At 39.9% G+C, this 23,453-nt stretch overlaps 1 protein-coding gene across 6 annotated transcripts in view; it reads left to right on the forward strand.

Moving 5' to 3' along the window:
- Window positions 1-466: 466 nt before the first annotated feature.
- The window catches only part of BTRC (beta-transducin repeat containing E3 ubiquitin protein ligase), a 122,808-nt gene continuing 99,821 nt past the window's right edge, over window positions 467-23,453 (forward strand). For 3 of the 6 annotated variants that reach the window (XM_086616222.1, XM_086616224.1, XM_086616226.1), the window contains exon 1: window positions 467-538. In XM_086616222.1, coding sequence (XP_086472348.1) covers window positions 491-538 — 48 coding nt within the window. In that variant the 5' untranslated portion in view covers window positions 467-490. Of the gene's footprint in view, window positions 539-17,554; window positions 17,624-23,453 lie in introns of all 6 variants that reach the window. The other 3 variants (XM_086616223.1, XM_086616225.1, XM_086616227.1) reach the window with 2 other exon arrangements.

A 23,453-nucleotide genomic window follows, 5' to 3' on the forward strand; every position in this document is an offset into this window, starting at 1 on the left:
ACCTGCCGCCCTGCACGCCCCACCACTAGCCATACGCGAGATAATAACGGGGAAGAGCGCCGGGCTGTGGCTGCCAGCCCCGCACCTCACCGGGGGGCGCCTGGAGCTACGAACGGCCCCGCGAGCGGCGTCCCGCCCTCCGCCGCCCCGCGTGGGGATCTCCCCGCGCCGCCCCTGCCCGCGAGTTACACCGTTACTACAGCTCCCGTCGGCCGCCGCTCCAGCGGACAGCGCATGCGCCAACCGGCTCCCGGCGTCCTCCGGCCCGGAGGCCTTATGGGCTTTGTAGTTCAGAGCCGCCGCTCAGGCCCTTGCCGACAGCACGGCCCGGGACTCCATTTCCCGTGGGCCTGCAGGCGGCGCATGCGCTCTGCAGGCAACGGGGCGAGGCGGAGGTGGGGACGCGGGGCAGCGCAGGTTCCTGTCTGCGCTGGCTGCGGCCTGGCGCTGAGAGGAGGGGCGGCCCCGGCCCTGGCGGCAGCGTAGGACTATGGACCCGGCCGAGGCCGTGCTGCAGGAGAAGGCCCTCAAGTTCATGGTGAGGGGCCGCGGTGGTCGTTGGCGGCGGCAGGGGTGGGCACCCGTGTGTGTGTGTGTGTGCGGGGGGGGGGCGCAGCCGGGGGGAGGGGCGAGGGATGAGGAGGGGTTGTGGGGGAGGGGCAGAAAGGGGGACATGGGGCTGGGGGCAATGGGGAAGGGGGCCCTGGGGGAGACCGGGCCTCTCGGGCGTCCTGGGCTGGGGGGAGCCGGGCTGGCTGGAGGCAGCTCGTCCTCCGGGTGGGGGAGGGCCGTGAGCGGGACCCCAGAGGCATCGTGGGGTGCGGGGAGGGGGCTGCCTGCCGGTGAGGGCTGCGTGCCGGGAGCGGGGCCCCCAAATCTGTGGAAAAGTATCACTGTGTTGGGGGAGGGGGGGTGCGGGTAGGGGACTGCAGGTGCCACCTGGGAACGGGAGAAGTTAAAACTCGAGTGAGGCAGGAGCTGGCACAGGGGCCCAGAGGCACCAGGAGGGGTTGCACATGTAATTCTTGGGGTTTTATCTTTATTTATACACCTTAGACTAACCTTTTGTGCTGCTCACAATCTTTCTGCGATTTTATTTTGTTTTTCCTTCCATTCTGTATGAGAGCTGTAAATACTGACACTTTTATATATATCAAGACATCAATATCTTTCAACTGCTGCTGCAGCAGCATATCGTGGATAGTGTACGTGACGAACACTTACATTGTTTACGTTTGCGAGTGAGTTGGCCTTTGGCATGGAAAACAGTCTTTGGGCTACTTGCATCCAAGATGTTCTTCAAATGTGGTTAGTTTACTTGGATTTGAGGCACGATGCACTTAAACCATAGTTTCATTCTCTTTCTTCATTTATTGATATTTGTAAGTGTTTTGACCAGAAATACAAGATGTAGAAATGAATACAAACTGATGCCAGCTGAATTGAGTGTGAATTTTGAATGCCCAAAACTGTTCTTTCCCTAAGGATACCATTTAAATGGCTGGCAACACTTGCTATAAGTTTGTTTTGGAGTAGTGCTTCCAGTGGTACAGAATTAAATCTAAGCTCATCAAGAAGAAGCAATTCTATTAAACCTTCAGAACATATGCCCAAAATGAAATTGAGGAAATGCCAGTTGCAAATTTTATTTCTTAATTTAGCTTCAAAACGCTTGTTTGGCTTCTATTTTTTAGTCTTGTATAACTTGTTTCTCTTGAGACTTTTTGACCCTTTTATTAGTAGTCTGCAAGTTTGTCACATTTATAGAGTCTCAGCTCAGTGGAGTGGGAAAATGCTATGGATACCTGCATAGTCAAGGTAGCAATTAGTAATAATAAACTACCCTCTTTGGTGTGTGATTGGTCAAAGGAGTGTCCCAGATCCTATTGCGCTTGTGTTTGGCCAAGCTTGGTAATTACAACCTGCCTTAAGATAGTGAGTTTCATATCCTGAAAAGTTTCTGCTGAAATGTTTTTGTCTTCTGCCAGGCAGCATTGTGAACATGCTGTGCTGACTTCTCATATGCTGCCTTTTTCACCCCTCTGTGCTAAGATTCCCATCCAAGGGCTTAGTCCAGGTGTTTGAAATCTTCAGTAAGATTGAGCCTGGGACCAGAGGGAATCCCTGTCCGTCTTGCAGCTGGCTGAGTTCCACTCGAACCATAAAGCTTCCTGACACTAGGGAGAAACCTGAGCGTGACAGAAAGCTGCTCTTACAGGAGATGCATCTGTTGAGAGCATCAGATAAAGGGAGGAATTATCAATATTAGGCTGCACTGAGAACTAAAAGCTAAACCAAGTTCATCAATGTTTCATTAGAATGCCTCTTGTATGCAAAATGCTTGTAAAAAGTGCAATGAAAGATGTAGCTTCTCTCTGTCCTCTCTGAACTTTTTAGGGTATTTTTGCTTTTAGGTTGAGAGTGAGAAGAGCTTTTGTTTAACATATCTCAGGCTTTTGCTTTAGCACACGTATATCTAGAACATGACTCTAATTATTCTGATGAAATGAAGTTTTTGCCAGACTTGGTGGGGTCTTCTGGTTTTCGTGGAGGTATGGCACAGTCAGGTTGTTTTGGTACATGAAGTGTCGGTTGCAAGTATCAGCTTGGCCCTCCTGGGCAACATCTTGTTATTTTCTACCTTTTAGCACTCAGAGGGTGCTTAGGTGCTGCAGTAATGGCATTGGTACAATCATCTACATAGAGGTAGTGGATCAGCTCCTGCATCCTCTCAACCAGTGCTGAATCATTCGGAGTGTATTATCTTGTTCATCCAAGTGTGTGATATGCTTCATGTACATCTTCCTTATTAGGTGGCTTGCAGTTTGGGCTTTGCTGTTAATTGTTGATTTTCCCTGAGAGTTTCCCAAGTGCCATTGTAGGTAAATATTCAAATCCATGAGACCAGTTATCTCTCCAACTTCTGGTAGTTTTGTTTTTGATACAGATTTGTGGTAGGTTTCATTACACATTGAGGGCAGCCCTGTGGGTGGTAGTGTTTTTGTGCTTCTCTAGAAAATAATACTTTTTCCACTTAAAAATGTCAATACCTAATTTTCGATGTTGAATTTGAGCAGCTCTTGAGTCACAAGGCATTGGGCAAGACAGAGCTGAAGACAGACCTGGTGTTTTGTCTTGTATTTTGTTGTCTAACTCTAACAGAAAAATGTCATGTGAAGACTTCATCCAATGCTGATACTATGAATGAAATTATCTTGCTTTAAAGTATCTGTATTTGATGCTTTGAAAGGCAAACTGGGCTCTATTTTTTTCCCTGTGTGCTCATCATGTCTATGCGACTTTTTGATGGGAGTAGAAGGCGGCCACCTTCTTACTGGCTGCTATTGGCTCGATAACTTGCCAGTGAAACAATATTACGTTTATCTAATATCAGCTACAAGTTTCCTAGTTATCCATGGTCAGCTACAATATGTATAATCTAATACTTTAAGGCTTAAGTAATTTATTTAACTTCATTTGCCTACTCAATTTACCTCTATGTTTTAAGAAGGCCTAGTTTATTTCTGATGTTAAATTGCTGTGTATTAGCATCATGCAATACTGAGCAACTGCCCAGCAGGGAAGACTTGTTTTTGCTGGTGAATGCGTGTTTTCTGTCATGTATTCTACATGCCATCTTTCAAAGCTTTTTTTAAATGAAAGACAGTTCATAGATTTAAAATACGATCTTGTAAATTGTGTAGTCCAGTGTTCTGCAGCTACAGCAAGGATTTTGCCGGAGTGGAACCTGTCTTAGTTCACCTCAGCCCATTTTCATGTCTCCACAACGCTACCGATAAGAGTACGCTCTTCATGAAGTGCAGTAAGAGACTGATGCACAAGCTAAAAGGAGAGGCAAAGGTGTCCATTAGCTTAACCTCCTCCCAAAGCCCCAAAACCCCCTCCCAACAGCCCTTGCCTTGCAGAGCTCTGGTTTTATGCCTTCAGGAACAGGGTATTTCTGTTGTCGCAACCATTTACAAAAGTACTAGAAGTGAGGTGCTCAATAAGTAACTTTCATATTTGAATAAAGTGTTTAAAACTGTAGATACAGTATTTAAAGTATGAGTGCGATAGGCTCGACTGAGACTTTGATTAAATGTCGTATAAAGTAAACTACATATGCCTGCATAGAATAGTAGATATTTTTTCAAAGTAGCTTCAAATGGTTCTGTTAAGTGTACGAATGTTCTGATGATTATCTTTTTAATTAAAATGAGAAATCTTTGTTTAAAGTGGCATTCTTTTTTACGGCCTGTTACAGTCTCTGTAACAATCATTTCTTAAGTCTGAACGTTTTTAATTCCAGGAATCCATTTATATAAAACTATGTTTAGACTTAATTAAGGAACGATTCTTACAAAGCTTGTAAATAGCCAGGAAAAAAGGGACAGAAAATAAAACTGACATTCACACTTAACAGAATGATTGTTACAAGGTATGTAATATGCTATAAAAATACAATAAAGCCCTTTTTATAAGAGTTCATATTTTTTGTTCCTCATTTTGAAAGGTATTTAAGAAAAATATCAAAGCTCTATGAAGCAACATCTGTTTTCTTGAATGGACTAGTGACAACTTCAGTTGTGTTTAAATAGCAGTGCTTGGAGCTGTTACCTGACCAGTTTGGGGTCCTATCTAGGATGGTTTGGGAGGCAATAGCTTGGTATTTAATGAAGTTTCACTGTCTCAGTTTTTCTGAATGAATCAATTCACAGTACTTCATTTAGTTTCCTGGCTCGTGAATAGGAAGATTTTGATACTACTGTTCTCCATGAGTGTCTTTTTTCCGTTTCACTCCCAAATTATCCTTTTCCTTTTCTTTCTTGGTGATGTGATTCTAGGAGGTCCTGATGGCCTTACAGTTTCACAGGAAAACCAAAACCTTTCTGTTGTCTTTTAAGATGAATCTGTGGGTGGGTTGTTTTGATTTTTTTTTTTATCACCTCTTTTTTATGGTAGAAAACCCTGAAGTTCCTTAATTTCTATATTCTCATGTTTGTAAGAGTTTCCACATAACTGGCAGGTAATATAGTAAGGGATAGTCAGTGTAATTGAAGGCTGAAGCGTAATAGACTTGGAATCTCTCTTGTTTTTTTTTTTTCTCCTTTCTGTTTGTGTGTGTGTATATATATGGAACAGATGGACAAAAGCTGATGCTTCAAAAGAGGTTCTGTTTACACTGAATCTGTATGATTTATGGTGTCAATAGGACTAGGATTTTTAAGACCTAGGACTTGTTAGCTATTGTTATAAAACTCTTGTGTGAGAGCCTTATAGTCTTCTTAATAACATATTTCTGTCGTGGTTGTTGTGGCAGAGAATCCTGCGTATCCAAGCAAGGGTGGCACGAAAGCAATGAAAATATGTTTGTAAAACAGCTGGGATAGTGGAGAGTTGCCTCCTAAATGCAGAGTTGCTTGAATATTGAACGTATGCTTAGTAATTTTTTTTCCAATAGAATCAAAATAACATCCTCTTAGTTTGAGGATTTGTTGAGACTAGTATATGTACAGAAAACGTTGATACATTTTCTTCTACCCCAACCTTTGTGCCGTAGATTTTTCTGCACTTGGTGCAGGCCTTTGGTACTTCAGTAACTTCACCCTCGCTTCTCTGGTAATGTTTCAAATCAGCCACTTTGCTCCATTAAATGTACGCAATTAGAAAAGCAAATGGCAAATTTGCTATCGCATCACTGAAGTATTTAGTTTCATAGACTTAAAAAGCAGAATTTGTTGCACCATGCTCTCCGTGCTGTAATATGTACTATAAACATCAGAGAGAATAGGCTGACCTTAATATTTGCTTCCGAGACTAAATCGCCGCCTTGCAGCAGTTATTTCCCACTGAATAAAAAGTTTAATTTCACGCCCTGATTAGTGCTAGTATGTGCAGGTGGATATTTATTTTATGCAGCTAAACTAATCTGCCTTGGCAAATTATTTGCCAGTCAGCAGAGCTATAATTCCTCATGAGTATATGATACTAAATTATCATTCTCATTAGTAAGATTAAGCAGACTGTTCTAACCACAAAGTTTGGTCAGGCAAAGGGTTTCCTAAATAAACCTGGGAAGGTACAAGACATGCGCAGTGGCCTCAACGTTTTTGATACTCTGTAGTGGTTTGTGAGATGGAAAGAGGTAATGAAGATTTCAGAAGAGCAAAATAAAGTTATTCTGTAGCAGTGCATTATATTTAGAGGTGAGGTAGAAATGACCAGTGTTTGGAGATTGCCTCTTTAAGAGGTGCCTAATGAAAAAATGAAATGGTGATCTTTGGAGCGTTTCCAGTGGCCACCCAAGCTCTGATGTCTGGGCCATAAATGAGATGAAAATATAAAGTTACGTTGTTTTCCTGTTTATTTTCAGGGTTAGCAGCTACTGAGGTAGGGGAAAGAATGGCTTGAGACTAGAAGTTAAATGGCAGAGGAAACTTCATGGTCTGGTCTCATTTAAAATTCACTTCACGCTCTAAAAACATTTAAAGTGGGGATCAGGAAGTATTTCCTGACATACGAATGTTGACTGGATATGCTTGTCAAGTGAATGTGTTGATCCAGTTTTATTTTCTTTGGATTTTACTGTGCTGGTAGTTTGTATTGTAAAACTTGTTAAGGAAACAAGAAGAGTCATTTATACCTGGAAATTGTGAATTTTCATTGAGAATTGAATGAAAGGATTCCACCAACTTTTTTAATCCGTATAGATGCATTTCTTGTCATAGTCATTGTCTCAGTGATTGCTACAACAGTATTTAGGGTATAAATGATTAGATTGCATGTAAGACCAGCAAAACCAGCAAGCCAAGCAACTTGATTTTGTTGTATGAAAAATTTTCATGCTAAATTCAACAATGCAGATGCAATAAACTGTTTTCTCCCTTCCTTGTCTGCTTACATTGTGTCATCTCTAACCTCCACGTCTGCTGCTGAGATTTGTGTGGTATTTAACCATTTTCAGTGGCAAACTTAACTAGTGTTTCTAATACTCAATATTTTCTTCAGTCTTCCTCATTTCCTTCTTCCTACAATTCAGCAGATGCTCAACAAGATGTATTACTTATAAATTTTAAGTGAATTTGCACAGAAGGACTGAACGCAATGTGCGTTTAGCTGTGGAAACTGAAAATTAGTTGTAGTATAGCAGAGTCCAGTGGCTGCAGCTAAGCAGCAAGTACTCAAAATACAATTAATAAGCAATCAAACATGAAGCTGTTTTCTTGACAGGATGCCGATTAGTGCTGAGAAAAACTTCTTGATCCCACAGAAACTGTGGCAAATAAACATCCTGGGAGTTGCGTTAAATATGTCTCTGCTTATTAAACAACAATACTTTCTAATGTCTCTTTATCTGAGGTCTTGAGAAATTCTGGTGTTGGACAAATACTACGTCTGCTTTGCAGAAAGAGAAAGCTGGAGCTCAGAAATTTGCCTGGGGTCATGGACTGAAGGAATTTGTGTAGGGTCATATGGTGCACTGATAATAGAAGGCAGAATAAAAAAAACCCGGTTCTTCTAATAGCTAGCCTTGTGCTTCTGACCATGTTTTGGTTAATTTTACAATTGGCTAGCCACCTGTTAAGATAACACATTTTATCATTAAACAAAATTAATTTTAAAAATGGCTTGAAACTGTCTGTTTTTAATGGGATCTGAATATTCTTAGTTTTAATCTGCCTCATGAGGCTTGTCTTTCTTCTGGGAAGTACATTGTTACATCATTAAAATATCATCCCCTACTGAGAGAGAAATCGGTCCCATTCACTAAATGGCAATGCTGAAACAATGACAAGTATTTCTAAAAACTGCATTAAAATTCATTTTTTCTCTTTCATCTGCAAGTTCCTTGGTTCCATTAACCAATGGGTGCTCAGCCTGCTTGCAGCTCTGTGTGCACAGCCAAATTTGTTAGCTGTGATGGCAGAAGGTTTGAGAAGCGGCAATGAAGACTTACAATTTTAAATTATTTCACTTTTCCACAGTGATTTTACTCAGAAACAAATAATTGATCATAATTTTGTGCTCTCTAGCTGCTTCTAGTCCTACTCTATACTAAGAATTGAGAAACATCCCATTTAATTCCCCCCCCCCCCCCCTGCTGAAACAGGGTCTGTACATTCATCTTGATGAGAGCAGCAGGAAGAAGAGAATGAGGAAGAATGGGAAAGCTCAGCAAGGGGTCTTTCCAGTCTTCTTGAGGGAAGGACAGAAGTGTTTACAGTCTGTGAGCAGGAGCCATGCTACCTCCTGGCAGAATGCACTGGAGTAACCAGTTTGGACTAGCAGAAGTGGAGAACATTAGTGCTGGTATAATTTCCTTCGTCTCATGGCAAGAAGGAAAAAGTTGCAGGGACATACTATGAAGGAATGAAAAAGTAGTTCTTAAGTGCAGTTATATGTTAGCAGAACAGTAATAAGTGTAATTCTAATGAGTCTAAGGGCCCATCTTCTTCAGAAGCACCTGGAGCAAAACAGATCTGAAGAAGATTGTAGAAAGGGAGTTTGGGAGATACCAGCCAGTGCAGAACTCTGGTGTGTTTTTTCTGTCAGCTGGCTTTGTGCCTACATGTGGATTCTCTCTGTTTGTTTGTGGAAGTCCTCTCTCTTGATGTTTCCAGCTGAGGACATACTACTCTTAGAGATTCTGAGGTTTTTTTTCAAAGGTAGGAGGATGGATAAAATACTCAGGAGAGAGGTGATGGCTGTCTTTGCTTGCATACAAAGCAGGACTAGACTGCATTCTGACTAGAAAAGAAAATCCTAACGTTTCCAGGCTTGCCCATATAGCAACCAAAACAGTCTTTAGTTGTTTCAGAGAAAAATGGTCTAGCATGAAAGTCCGTCATACAATATAGTCACTCTGCCTCTCTACACACATCGTTGGTAATTTGTTGTGAGAACTATGCAGAATGGAGCAGCATTCATGTGGGAGTTGCTTTTAGTTTATGGATAGTTGGCCTCAAATTCTGTTAGGAAGATGCTGGCAGTTCTCCAGAGGGGTGTTCACTGGGTCTGCTGAATGCCCTTCTTATATGCCAAAACTCTCAATGGGATCAAGAAATGCAGCCAGCTATCATTCATCTCCTGCAAATTAGAACAATGAGAAGTGGGTGTAGTCTCACAAAACGATGGATCGATCTTGTTTTAGAAGATGGGTCTTGGAAGCATCTCAACAGTTTTCTGAAGAAATCCAGACAGTATTAACATACATCTTCAAATATAACAGAAGGTGTTTTCTGTTGCTAATAGATTCGAAAGAACAAAAATCTACATTCTTTGTTCATTTTATTTTTGTAACTTTTTTCTTTTTTCTCTTTTTGACTGGGATGACTCCACTGAAGTGTGTTGCTCTTGTGCTTTGTCACAGCTGTGGTTTGTAAGCAAGCATAAATGTCCTGAAAGTTTTTTACTGGCAAGAAGATATTCCTATGTGTTGATATCTCAATGACCTTAAAATAAGACTTTATGCAAAGGCCGAACAGTACAGAGCCCATCAGTGAGAGGAAACATCTCCTCATGGGATTGGAACAGGTCTTATGGAGCATGGGTTCAAGACATTGAACATTGGCAGGCAGTGTGCACTCTAGTCCCTTTTGCAAGCTACTCAAATCAGTTCTTAAGCAAGTGGAATTTTTTTTTGCTACACCGTTGTAGAGCTGTTCCAAATTTGACTACTTTGAAAGCTAGAATCCTCATTCTTATTTTCCAGCTTAACTTTGTTCATGGCTAATTCATTCTCGTTTGTTGTTGTGCCAGTGTTGTCCTTGAGCTTAAACAGCTCTTCTTGCTTTCCTGTGTTATCTGCATGTATTTGTGGAGAGCATATTCTACTCTGAGCTGGATCTGGTCAGGCATTTTTTTTCTTTTTATTTCTGTCATAAGATGTTTCTTATAACTCTTGATCATCTTAGCAGACCTTTTTAAACAGCTGCAGAATTTGATTAATCTCCCTGGAACATGACTGACTAGAGCTATACAGAATATTCCAGGAAAAGTTTATTGGTTCCTTACACAAAAGCAGTAATCCTAATTTATCTTTTCTGCAAATTTTTCACTTTATACAATATCCTATAATAATATTTGCCATCTTCATGGCTGCATCTTGTTGGTAAACCATCGTGATCTAATGAGGAACATATCCCAGGGCCTCTTGCCCTCTTCTCAGTTATTGAGTCCCTAGTTTGTAGTGGAAATAATGTTACTTCTTAATTTATGTACATCTTGTGTTAGTTCTTTTACCCAAGTCTTCAAGATGCTGTGTCCTTTGTATTTATGATGTCTCTTAACTTTGTCTTCAACTAATTTCATTAGCACATTGGTAATTCTTGGGTTTTTTAGCCATTATTGAGAATATTTTAACATTACTTTTAAGGTGAATCATAGAACCATAGAATGGTTTGGATTGGAAGGGACCTTAAAGATCATCTTGTTCCAACCCACTGCCATGGGCAGGGACACCTTCCACTAGATCAGGTTGCTCAAAGCCTCATCCAGCCTGGCCTTGAACACTTCCAGGGGTGGGGCATCCTCAGCTTCTCTGGGCAACATGTTCCAGTGCTTCATCACCCTCATGGTGAAGAATTTCTTTCTAATATCTAATCTAAACCTCCTCTCTTTCAGTTTAAATCCATTGCCCCTTGTCCTGTCACTACATGTCCTTGTAAATAATTAATAATGAATTTCAACAAGGATCAATCTCTATACAGCTTGATGGTTCCTTTTTCAAAATAACCTGCGATCCTTTATCCTTTTTAGTTTCTTATCCTCCTGACAACTCTGGTATTAATCCTAATCTTCTCCATTTTAACTAGTAACTTCCTACATGTCATCTATCAAATGCTGAACTACTACTCATTTGTCTGGACTTCAGTGATCTTCTTGAAGATTGGGTTAGTCTAGCACTAATTCTAATTTGTTCTAAATTAGGAATAGATTTAGTTAGGCCTCCCATGGTGACTGCTGCATTTTGGCAATAGTTATCAGTACTCAGTCTCGGTAGATTTCCTATCTTGGGAGACAGGACATACTGTTTGTCTGTTTGTGTTTTGGGTTTGTGTTTGTTTGGTTTTTGTTTTTTTTTTTCTTTTTAGAGGTTGGCAAGTCAGTTCTACAACACTTGGACTCCTTCTGGTTAGTCTTCCTACAGATACTACTTCTGCATGGGGATGCAACTAGAGGCTGCCTGTTAGGTATCTTCAGCTTTTCTGTTGCCTCCGCTTCATTCTTGCATCATAGTCCTCTGAGACAGCAGGCAGACTTCTTTGGTACTTCTCGTTTTAAGGAGGAGTTTCCTCTAGTCAAGCAAGCAATGGAGCTTTTATATGTTGTGCCAGTCTCAAGATGTTGAGAACTGTCTTAGAGCTAAACTCAGTACAGGGTGTTTAGATCAGTAAAGGAAATTTAATATATCTTGGTAAGTACTCGAGACAATTAGTTATGGATTCCAAGTTACTTAAGATGGGTGAATAGGTCCCACATTGTAATTGTAGCACAGTGCTTTGTGAGGGAAATGGTTTGGGATAGAATGCCCAGTCCTGCAAAAAGGAAGTTTTTTGGTTACTTTATTGAACAGGGGTACATTTGGCTTGAGTCTGCTTGGAAGACGAGAGCTCACTAGCTAAACAGAAGATGTTGTGATTGAGTGCTGGAGTCTGCTCTTGAAAGCATTTCCGTTTCTTTAGAAAAAAAAAATTATATTCCTCTTAAAAATTTGTCTGCTTAATGCATGAACTGCAGGATTCCTTCCAGGATAGTTGGCACAGGCCTCCAACCCATCTCTTCTGCATGCTTTTTTGTTCGCTGCCTAAAATTCAGCAGGAGATGAGGAAGGTGAAAGCACTGTAGGTTCTTTTGCTGATTATGGAGATTGTAGTTTTCCAGGCTTCTTAATTTTATTCACCTTGGCTGTATTTTTTCTCAAGTACAGAATTCTATATTCCTGGTGCTCTGAGTCTCAGTGAAAAACTAGAATCCAGGTGGGCTTTCTGACTGTTTCTATTGACTTATGAAAAAAAGACGAGATACTTAAAAGGCATCAGCTTCATTATATTGATCTCTAGATAAGCTTCCAGCTTCTCTTTTATACATAATGATTACACTGTGGATGCCACTGTTCTTGTTGGATACTTACCTGGCACAAGTTCAGACAGTAGCATGAGAGATGTGGCTTCTCTTCACCGCAGATCTTGCAGTCTTGAAGGAGGCTGAATATAGGACTTGAATTTCAGACTTAAATGTCAAGTGGTTGTGAAATCAAGCATGTTTTTACTTATGGGCACGAAGAGGATCTCTTTACACTGCTGTAGTAAGCATGTTCACAGAGCTTGCTGTTACTTTGTCCAAAGATTAATGGAGTGCTGTCACATGTCTCCATTTGGTTTTGAATACTGTAGCTTAGTGTACTTGTGAGTCCTTAAGAAGGTATCCAGGTGTTTCATGTTACAAAAGTAGTTTTCCTGGTAGCTGCTTCTCTTACACGATATAAAAACCTGTGCCTTTTTATCTGTCAAGAAATATAAATAGACATTCTGCAGTAGGAGCTGTATTTGAGCAGATTCTGGTCGACGTACTCCACACAAATTCACTAAAGAACTAGAGTAGCCGTGTTCACCATGCGCGGTGAATTCCTTAAGTTTGCAGGCAGTCAGAGCCTACTGTTAAAGAGTGCCGTGTCCTTCTGGAGGAGTTTGTATCAAACTGTGAGATCTGACAGTCAACCGACTCAGTGTTCGTTCATTCCTGCTACAAAATCTCACGAAGGGCACACTTAAATATATGCAGTTTATGGTTTTAGAATCAGAGCGCTCATGATTTTCTCTCCTAATAATAATGAAATCCTGTCTTTGGTTTGTTTTGAGTACTGCTCTGGGCAGTGGAGTAAGGTGTCTGTTTGGGCCATGAAGTTATATATTCTGTAGCAGGAATTCAGTTTATTTCTGTAATACATACAAACTTATTAAGAAGTTCGAGACCACAGGGGATATTTTCCTTTGCTGTGGAAATCATCCCAACCGGACAGTCTTCGGTGCAAGTGACTGTGCCCTCCTGTGTCAGTGACCGACATCTAATTCTGACATTGTAGCTGAGAGCCTGTTAGTTAATGGAGTCATGAATATTGTTACTCAGAGGCAACATTCAGGGTACTAAAATGCATTATTCCTGTTGGTCACTTGATATTTATCAAACAAGGTGTTATGTCTAATGGATGCGATGTTATTGTCAAATAAATACTGTGTGTAGATCATAACTTAAAAGGAATGAAAATATAAGTAGCTTCGCTGTTGCTTTGCAGTGACAGAGAAACGGGTTTAGCTTGCCTGTTGAAATCCTGCGTGATGGAAACCCAGAGTGAATGTCCTCTCTGAGGGAAAAGGAAGCATTATGGGTTATATATCAGATCCATGAGATCCTTAGTGTATATATATTTATTTCATATATTTAATTCTCAACCCCTCCCCCCATTTCTTCTTACACGGAAGCAGACGAAATGGAGAAGCAGCAGTGCTGCCTTGCAAGTAGCATAGTAGGTTTCCTTTTATAATTATCACTCTTAACATATTTAGCCTTTCTTATGGAAGTGAAAATGCAGATATTTAAGAACCCTTCTTGCACAAAAAAGCCCAATTTCCGCTCAGTACTTAATTAGTACTTGTTTATGACACGGCATCTGATTTGATTTTCAAAACAAATTGCACAGTAAAGAGGCTGATATTTAAACCGTATAGTAACCACAGCTCCAGCTGTGACTCAAATATTGTAAGCCTTCAGGAGTTGTGTTTAGGCTTAGAAAATAAGAACTCAGGCCTGTAATTAAATGTCCTTTAAAAATCAGCCTTTGCAGGAAAGAGAAGAGGGTACCACTGAATTTTAAACTACTGACTTGTTCTCAGAAATCATTCTGTTGTTCTGGGCCTTGCTAGGGACTGCAGAAATCAAATGGGTTTAAAATGGAAGAGTAGATTACTAAAGGAAAAAAGTCAGGGGTTGCAGAAAAAAAGATGAGCAAAGTAAGCTATTCTGGCTCATGAGTTTATAGACAATTGCAATATATATAATAATATAATTTAGTATATTGGTAATATATAGCTGATAAGTTTTGCAGCCACCAAAAAGACTAAAGAGAAAGTAGGCATTTCACACAGGGTAAAATTGCATTTCAGCACTGTGAATAAGTCACTGATGGTTATGGAATAAGCCATCTGTGGTGATGGAAGGCTCATTTTTAAAGCCAGTCCTCAATAATAAACGTGAATGTCTTGGAAAAGGAAATTGTCAGGGTTGTATTACAAATTAGTTACTCACCTAGATAAAAATGTGAAATATTCACAAAATAGCATGATAGAAGTCAGTGGTTATAGTGCTTTCAGAGTTACTTTTTGAGGTGGCTATTGAAAGATAGGAAAATTACCCTAGTAGTCTGACTTCTAGTCATGGAAAATGCTGGAGTGGATGTGAAGAGATCTTATGAATGATATTGAGCCATGAGCATAAATGGTGTGTGCTCATGAAAATACAAAAATGAGTAGATCTTGCTGGGCAATTAATTGTATTGCTGATAGAATTGCCTTGAATGACTCATAATTGTGGAAGATTTTAGTGATGATTGAGAAAATAGTACAACATTCAAACAAGGCAGTTGTCTTGTGTCCCAGATCTTTTAAAGGCCGTGGGAAGAGGGGACAATTTTACTTTATTTTTTTAAAGTTACCAAGCATATATGACTTCCTTTTCTGTAATTTTGTAGTTGTATGTCTGCTGTCATTCGGACACTGAAATTTGGAAAGTTTTAACTAGATATACTTATTTAATTTCTTGTCTTTGCTGAAGGAGATGTTACTGAGGATCATTCACAATGTGCCTAGAAGAACCACAGAAATCTAAAATTTAGGAGATTGGTTGTAAAAGCTTAGCCAGTGGTGAGTCTATGTGCATTAAATGTTTGTGAGAGCTCCAGAGATTTTAATTAAGTCACGCTTTCCTATCAGTGCTTGCATTTGATATGAATGGGGTCGCACTTGTGCAAATAACTCACTTTAATGGTATAAGCAGCAGTATGAGGGTAATGACATACCTCGTACTGGTAACGTTTGCTTCTCTTCTGTATGATTTATTTTCTTCTTAGGTGAGGGAAGGCTTATGAAATGTAGAGGAGACCTACTTCATGGAGGGGATTTTGCAAGTATGGTGCTGAGGGATGGTTGATGGGTCTTAGTTTCTCCTATTTGTATATTGTCAGCATTGAAAAGTAAATTGAGTTCACAGTAGCTGCTAATCTGCTGAAAGTCCTGAGTACTTCTGTTGCTGTTTCTCAAATAACTTTATTTTGAAGTCACAAAGAACCTGTGTTGGTAAGAGCTGTCTAAATAAAAATAGTGTTGTCTTTGGTATTGGAAACACTTCTGCATGAGAGTAATCCTATTGATGACAATAGATTTGTTGATACATATTTGTAGGACCAGAGTCTTCAAATTAAATGGTTTAAGTCAGTGTCTTAAATGAATTACTCAAACTACTCTGGACTGATGGGCTTTACAAGTGTTAAGCAGCCTGCCAGTCCTAAGAGAAAGCTTCACTATTGTCCGTTAATTTGTAGATTAGATGACAGAAACAGAAAGAAATTAAGTAGCTTTTCATAGATTGTTGTGTGAACCTGGGCAGATCCAAGACTTGTATTCAGGTCTCTCTACTCCTGACACTGCGGTTTCAAAAGATCGTTATTTCTACTTGTTTATGAAGGCTTTTTTTTTCCTTGATAGGTATACTCTGCTGTGCTACTTTGAAAAAGCACCTGGAGCACTTGAGCCAGAAGTAAAATCTGGGTCTCTGTAGTGTTCTTGCTAGATACGTAGCTCTTCATATAGCCTCTTCCATTTTCAAAGCACGTAGAAATGCCAGCAGTTCCTCTCAGCAAACCTGTGAGGTGGGTTAAATGAGTGTTGTCCTCATTTTACAGTAGTAGAGAGACTAACCACCCATGAAGTTAGTGCTGAAGTAAGGATTAGGTCTCGGAGTATGATGCTTCTAGCTGTGTGAGAAGTCCCCTAAAACATAGTTTGTTAATATGTTAAGCATTGCAAGTCCAAACTCAGCAGGTGAACGCAGTAACCAGATATACTTGACTTTAATTTATCAGCACAATGGTGGTTATTAAAATTCGTATTTAACTGACATAATTGGCAAGGACACCAGGGCATAATCTTACTACTGCTTTGAAAGATTTAGGAGGATTTAAATCCAAACTGGAGAGAAGCAAAAATAACTAATGTTCAAAACATATTGTAAAATTCTGTATGCGTACTTCTCTTTAGAGGCAAGATTTTAGTCTGTTCTAGCTCTTGTTTTAATTTCAAATTCCAAGGCTAGTCTGTTCTAGCGCTTGTTTTAATTTCAAATTCCAAGGCTAGACTACCATCCTGCCATAGCTGTGAAGGTTCGTCGTTCCATGGTGATGCATTTTTCCTCTCCAACCAATTGCGTATTTTAGTGTTACAAGTACCAATGTGGACACAGTTCCCACCAACTAAATATTGTGCTGACACAAGGACGAATAGGGATAAACTCACCTTGAACAGAGCCATTCTGAAAATGAGAAAGATGTTTCCAGCCTTCCAGAAGTAGTGATAGGGGCACACATCTACTGGTTTGGAGGGGAACTGCAGTGAATTAAGAAAGGTGTTGTGAAGTAGTTTCCAGAAGGAAGAAAGATCTCTGGACTTGAGGTGTGTGGATGTTCTGTCTGGTCCTGTTGCTTAGATGGATGTGATTTTAATTTCTAAGCATCTCCTTTTTTTTTTTTTTATTTTTTTTGGGTGGGGGGAACAGTTGAATCCGCTTGATTGTGAGAATGTCTTCGAACTGCAAATGAATGTCACGACAGGTAGCGTTTCATTTTTGTTGCATTTTTTTCTAGCTGTAAGTTACACTATATATGTTTTGTGCTTCCAGAGCAATTGGATGTCTTGCCTTTTCCTCAACCTTATAAGGCCTGAAAACAATAAATGGGGAGGAGACTATATTTATCTATCAGTTTGAGGCATAATTTATGGCTCTGTGCAAGTATAGTTTCCTCTTACCCCAATATTAAGGCTACATCTCTTCAGGGACTTTCCTTAATCTTTTCAAGTTGTCCAGTGTCTGGTCTGACTGTGGTGAGGATGGTAACAGTAAAAACACTCTTGTAGCTTGGCTACTGCTATTTTGACACCATTTAGCTTTATAGAGTGGTAAAAGCATTAATGGGTCTCTACTACTGCACCCACCACAGAGGTTGTGCTTGTCCAAGTGCATTTGTGTGGAAATTTTAAGGAAATACCTATATATACTGAGTCAAAATGTAAAATGGTGGAAATCGTTAAAACGGTGGTGGCTTTATTAGAAAAGTGTTCTTAAAGCAGCTGATATCAGAGGAGTAAACAAGAACTAATCTGGGGACTAAACCTTCATACTTGGCTTAAATAAAATCTGCATTGTTTGAAATGCTGCAGAATTTAGACTTAGGTTAGCTAGGTCCCAGTGTAAAAGGAGGTCTCTCTTTATGTCTATTCTCTCCTAGCCCCGAATACACATGCCAAAAGATGGATTCCAACTTATATCTTCTGGATACCAAGCATGGCTAAAGCAGGTTGGACTGTGTTATTGTTATTCATCTCATGTGAGGGACCGTGTTGGACACATGTGCTTGTCTCATTAGCGAAGTACATAAATGAGGGTGTAATGAAGTTACAGTGCCATGTTAGCTGATACCCCTCATAGCCATCACTGTTTTGTGTTTATGCATGCTGTGTTTGTATAACATTTTCTCACCAGTCTTATGAATGTGCACTTCCTGTAAATAAAAGTTGAAAATGCAGTCACCTGAAAGCGAAAAGGGTCAGAGTCTGAAAAGAAATCTGCAACAACAGCTCAAATTACAGAATTAAAATGGGCCCTCAAACACAAAGCTGCATGGCCGTGGTGCGGGTAATAATGGGGAGGCCATTGGGTTAAAACTCCAGAGAATTGCATCTAGCGTCTAATTCAGATCTGCCTGGGTGAAACAAGTATGGACGTTTACTCACATCACATAACAATTGTGCAGTTTGACACAATCTGACACTGTGGGGACTCCCCACTCGGAAGTGGCCTAGTGCTATATTACTCTGGCTATTATTAAAGGCCAGGCTTTAGATGTCTCAGCAGTCTGCCTCTAGCAATTGCTGTCAGCTTTTCGCATTTGTGAGTGAAAAATCCCCCTTCAGAAAAAATAGCTTAATTTACAAATTGCCTGTACAAATCTCTTCTCTCATGAAGACACATGTGTGATGAATCCTGCGTCCTTGAGAATATGTGGCTTAAAGTTGCTGGTTTTGTAGAAAGCAAGAATGATTGTGTTGTTATGGCAACAAAACCTGGAAATATGAAACCAGCAGAGATAAGCTGCATCCTGTTGTCGTGGCAACTGGAGTTGTGAAATGATGAAACATGGTGGTGAAGGGATCTATGGTACCGTGAGCCCAACGGAAACAAAGAGCCAAGTCACTTGAGTGGAGTGGGAGAGAATTAAAAACTGCAGCAGCAAAACCCCTTAAAACCCAAGACTTTCATTGCAGGTGCTAACCAGATGGCTTCGATTCTCCTCAGTCTTGTCTCAATATCTTACAAGTAGTAAGTAGTCCCTTGTTTGTGCGAGTTGCTTACTGCTGTCTGCTTACATTGACTGCCGTGAAACTGAGAAGAGCTTGAGCACCTATAAGAAGATGGACATTGAGTCCTGTATTATATTTGCAAACCATTTCTTTGGACGAGTGATGTGTTGCAAAAGCGAAGCGTGCTTGGGAGCTTCTCTCCAAGAGACCATTTCTCTCTCTCTCCAAGTCCACACCGGTGAAGGTCAGCTGGGACATTGAAGCTGATGTTTTCTTGATTTAAACTTTGCTGAGCTGGAGGCAAGGTGTCTCAGAGGAATCCCAACTCTGAGATTGGGATTATCATCTCACAGAGCTCAAGTTTGTTGACCTATGGGGCATGGCATCAGTTTCTGTTTCTTATGTGGTAGGTTGGGAGAGCAATAGGAAAAGGATTGTGTTGCTCTTCTGTTTTTCTTTTACTTCTGAGGCAAACAGACCTGCATCTGGTTTTGCTATGTTATATTACCATTGCTCTGATTGAAATGGGATATATGCTTTTTTTTTGTATCTGAAAAACACTGAGGGGGGAAAAAAACCCCAAAATGCTCAGTTAGTGAATTTTCCAAGGAGAAATTAGGCAACCTCAAATAACAGAAGAACTTAAACTTTTTAAAAAATGTTTTTCCATGTGGCTGCTTTCCTCTTGATTTTTAGTTTATTGTTATTGGTTCTAAAGTCTTTATCTTAAATCTTCTTACTCTTTGATCCAAGGAAAAGTTATAAACTTGAGCTTGTGTCATCAGCAGATGCTGTCATGCAAATAGCTTCGCTATTCCAATTTCAGTGCGGTGATTTCACCACAGGAAGTACATTGATAAAGGAGTTGATACAAAGGGTCGAAACTTTGATCAGGAGAGGGAGCTTTCACGAGAAGCAGAGAGGTTAAAATTTTGTGAGATGAGACTGATTTGATGTAGGATGTATACCAAAGGTCCTACCTGTAGGATTCTTTAAAGTGGTATATTGGAAGGAAAGCCATCTTTGATGTATTTAAAAGCAGTGATCTACATATACATCCAGATGGAACCGTGTCTGTGCATCAGGTTTATCCTCCTGATGTCTGTGCTTTTAACAGAATCCTAATATAATGATTTTATTTTTTTTTTCCCCTTAGCATAGCTGAGTATTGATCTGCTGCCTGGCTTATACAGAATGTGAGAAGTATCCCAGTAACACATTGTATTAATGTGGGCTAAAAGCAGTTTATATTACAGATGAGGTGGAGGAAGATGGAGTTCTGCAAGACTGGACACATACTATAAATATCCATAAAACTGACAATTTTATCTAAAAACTGTGCTGACTGGATTTGCGTATTTTCAGCCTACTTAAACTGGAGATAATAGTTGAACACTACCTGAGCATGGGTCGCCCACACTGATGCCATTACCCTCTGCCCTTTGATGGCAGGTTTTTATATTTAATGTTGCTGTGTCATCTTGTTATGTTGTATTGTTTTCCTGTGTGGGCTAAAGGAAATAAAATTCCAATGGCTGGAAATACGTGTTGCTTTAAGAATAGCGTTTTAAGTCACCTGCAAAGCTCTCTTCACTCTAGCTGTTTCCTGTGAGCTTGTCTTTTACAGAAAGACAAACGTGTACAGTTAATTTATTCAGCCTTGATCTTCACTTAAGCCTTTCTCTGAATGGCAGTGTTGTGCTGCTAGCAGTCTAACATCCCATCACCTAGGTGTTGACCTATTGAAGACAAACTGCAATTGACTTCTGAAGGGAAGGAAGGGGGAAAGTGTTTGTGTATAAATATGGTCAATAGACATGACGTTCCAATTCCTGTATTATATTGACACCTTCTGTGATTTAAGCCAAACTGTGAAATTGGGCAAATTAGGCTCTTAAATAGCTGAAACACTAAACATTATTTTGATTGCATAAATGAGGAAGTTAAAAGTATCGTTTTAAGTGACTTGTGAAACATGGTAATTCAGAGTTAAAGCTAATCCCTCCCCTTCGCATACCATTGCGAGCAAGTATGCATCACATAGAACATGTAACATAACACACTCATCTGAGCCTTTGTGCCTCCCACTGTCTTTTGGAGTAGAATTTTTAGAGCAAAGTTATAAACCTGTAAATGTGTTTTATGCTGGAAATTCTTGGTGCTACCTTAACTAGATTGGTACCAGCAAAGGCCAGTATAATGAAAACAAGGCACTTCAGATATTAATGGTCTGCAATTCAGTCAAGTCAGCTGGAAAAGAGAGAGTGAAAACCAGGACTGTGGGGAGAACAGGATTCTTCTACTAGAATTACACGTTCCCAGGAGAAAAATACAATGATTCTCGAAGTATTTTGGTTTTGTAATTTTGTCATTTAGCATCTCCTCCTTAACTTCTAAAACATATATTCTATTTTCAGTGGATCCGTATGCTTTTAAAAACTCAGATATGAATTCTTTGTGTGGAAAGTAGATATAAGCTTTCTTTCTGCAGTTTGTTATTAATACTTGGTACTCATTATAGTACTTTAAGAATGTGGAGTGCTACGCAGACATATCAGTTACCCTTGAAACACTTTCGTGTGGTGGGTGCATAACATAACAATAATCCTGAGAGATTTTATGGAATTAAATAAAACTAGAGGTGGAGAAAAATATAACGAAACCTCCATTTCATCTCTCCACCAACGTAGATTTGTTCTCTGCAGTTTGTGTGATGGAAGTCTAGACCAAAGTTGTAGAAGTGTCCCAAGCTGAAGAGATGGGGTTGGGTATTTTTTTTTTTTTAAAGCGTCATAGTTGTTCAGGTTCAGCGATGGTTAGGCAGTTGGTTTTATTACTCTTTTGCTTTTTATTATTAAGATGATGATTCACCATTCTCTTCTTCTTGGCTCCCTGCTTCAGATTTTGGTGCTTCTCTGTCAGAGCTTCAAAATTAAGGGACACAGTCTCTGACACCTCTCTCAGGTGGGGTAGTTCTGTTGTCCTCGCTGTGTGGATGCCGAACTGAGACACCACATCATTCTGGCCAAGCTCATGTAGAATGCCTATGTCAAAGAACGAGATTTATCTCTTACGGCATAATAAGATTTTAAATTGTTTGGAATTGCTGCAAAATCAGGCTTTGGACATGATGTAGCTTAATAGCAGTTATGTTTTCTTGCTCACAAAAGAGCCTAGTGTTCTTGGTCTTGCAAGATCTCCATTTTAAGCCTTCATGTAGTTTCATACTTTAGACTTTGGTGAGATTGCTTTGACTAAGTTTGGGTAGGGCTTCCTTTTAACACCACCATCTTTGGTGTTGCTTGAAGACCCACACACAAGTCTCTGAATGTTATACTCCTTAAAGAAGGTGTGGCATCTGAATCTTAAAGCTCTGTAGGTGCAGTGGTTTAGATTTATCAGCTTCATGGATTAAAGAGCTATAATTATGAAAACATTAGTATTGTCTAGTTTAGATATGATCTACACGAGTTCCCTCAAGCAATTGAGGATCTTGTGCACCTTATAGATGGGAAGTCATCCCCTTTCTGGGGTGTGTAACTTCTGTTGATCTGGAGTGCCAGAGGTTGAACTCTAGTAACCACTCTTTGGGGAAAACGTTTCTTCACAAACATATACCTAAAAGCTGTGATTTGATCATCCTGGATCCCACTCAGGTAAGAAATTATTTGGATAATCTGAATATGTAAATCCTTTTCCATGTCTCTTATCTTTGATTTTTAAAAGTAGTTAGTGAACTGGAATCTCTTGTAAAAAGTTATTGTAAGCTAGGGAGTTACCAGAAGATTAGAGAAGAGTTTGCATAATATGTATGTTAAGGAAAATTTACTGAGCAATTACATGAAAAGTGGGAGGCTGGAGGAAAAGGAATAACATACAGCAGTTTAAGCTGTATGTGCACAACAAAGCTTGCAGAATGTAGTAACCCCCTGAGCTATAGGGCGAAGGGGAAAACCGCTGCACTGACGTCAGGGTCTGTACTGGAGTAACAAGTCCAGTATTTCCTATGTTTGAAATCTAGGAAGAGTGTTATAATTGAACCCTGGTAGTGTATTTCAGCCTCTGATTTGAAACAGTTGTTTCGAAGACAGATCCTACAGTTGTCCCAGGAACGTATTCTCAGCTTTCCCTAAGCGAGATATTGGGTTGCTAGATTTGCCGTTCTTGAGAATGCTTCAAGGATCTTTAAGAAGATGGCTCAGTTACTTTTATTATACCAAAACAGGAGCACAAACCACTTTTAATCGTCCCCATACATGCTTGTGGAAATGTGACCAAAATGTCTGAATGTAATAGAAGCTGAGAAATTATGAAAAGCACTGGTTACGTCAGCAACTGTGTGTTGCGTGTCATGATTCTGGTGCAATATGTGCCAGCTAGAAGAGCTGACAGTTTGTGGGCTAGTTGGAGCCTGGAAGATTGTTCTCGTGGTCACACTCTGAGGAGTACTGTAGTTGCTTCTTTATTTTATAAATTCATCTTCTTACCATGGAAAGACTTTCAAGAAAAAACGCGACTGACAAAGAAATTCAGAATTATCTTGTTTTAAGTGCAGGGATCAGTGATCTGGGGTGTAAGGAGGTGTAAATTCTAACTGTATGGGTTTTGGCCAGTGATTTTGGCTTAATTAAGATTTTTAGCTTTTAACATTTTTCTTATTTTCAAATGAAAACAGACAAAAAAACTTTTGGAGAAAGTTATAAAAGTATTAATTTGCTCTGAGCCATACTAGTCTCTTTGGTAAGTTCATAATTAGGCAGTATTTTTTTTTTTTTTAAATGGGTATTCTTGTCTCTCAGGTATATAACTGCTCCATAACTGGTAAAT

Source organism: Tauraco erythrolophus, chromosome 9 (genome assembly GCF_009769465.1).
Source record: "Tauraco erythrolophus isolate bTauEry1 chromosome 9, bTauEry1.pri, whole genome shotgun sequence".
NCBI classification, from domain to species: Eukaryota; Metazoa; Chordata; class Aves; order Musophagiformes; family Musophagidae; genus Tauraco; species Tauraco erythrolophus.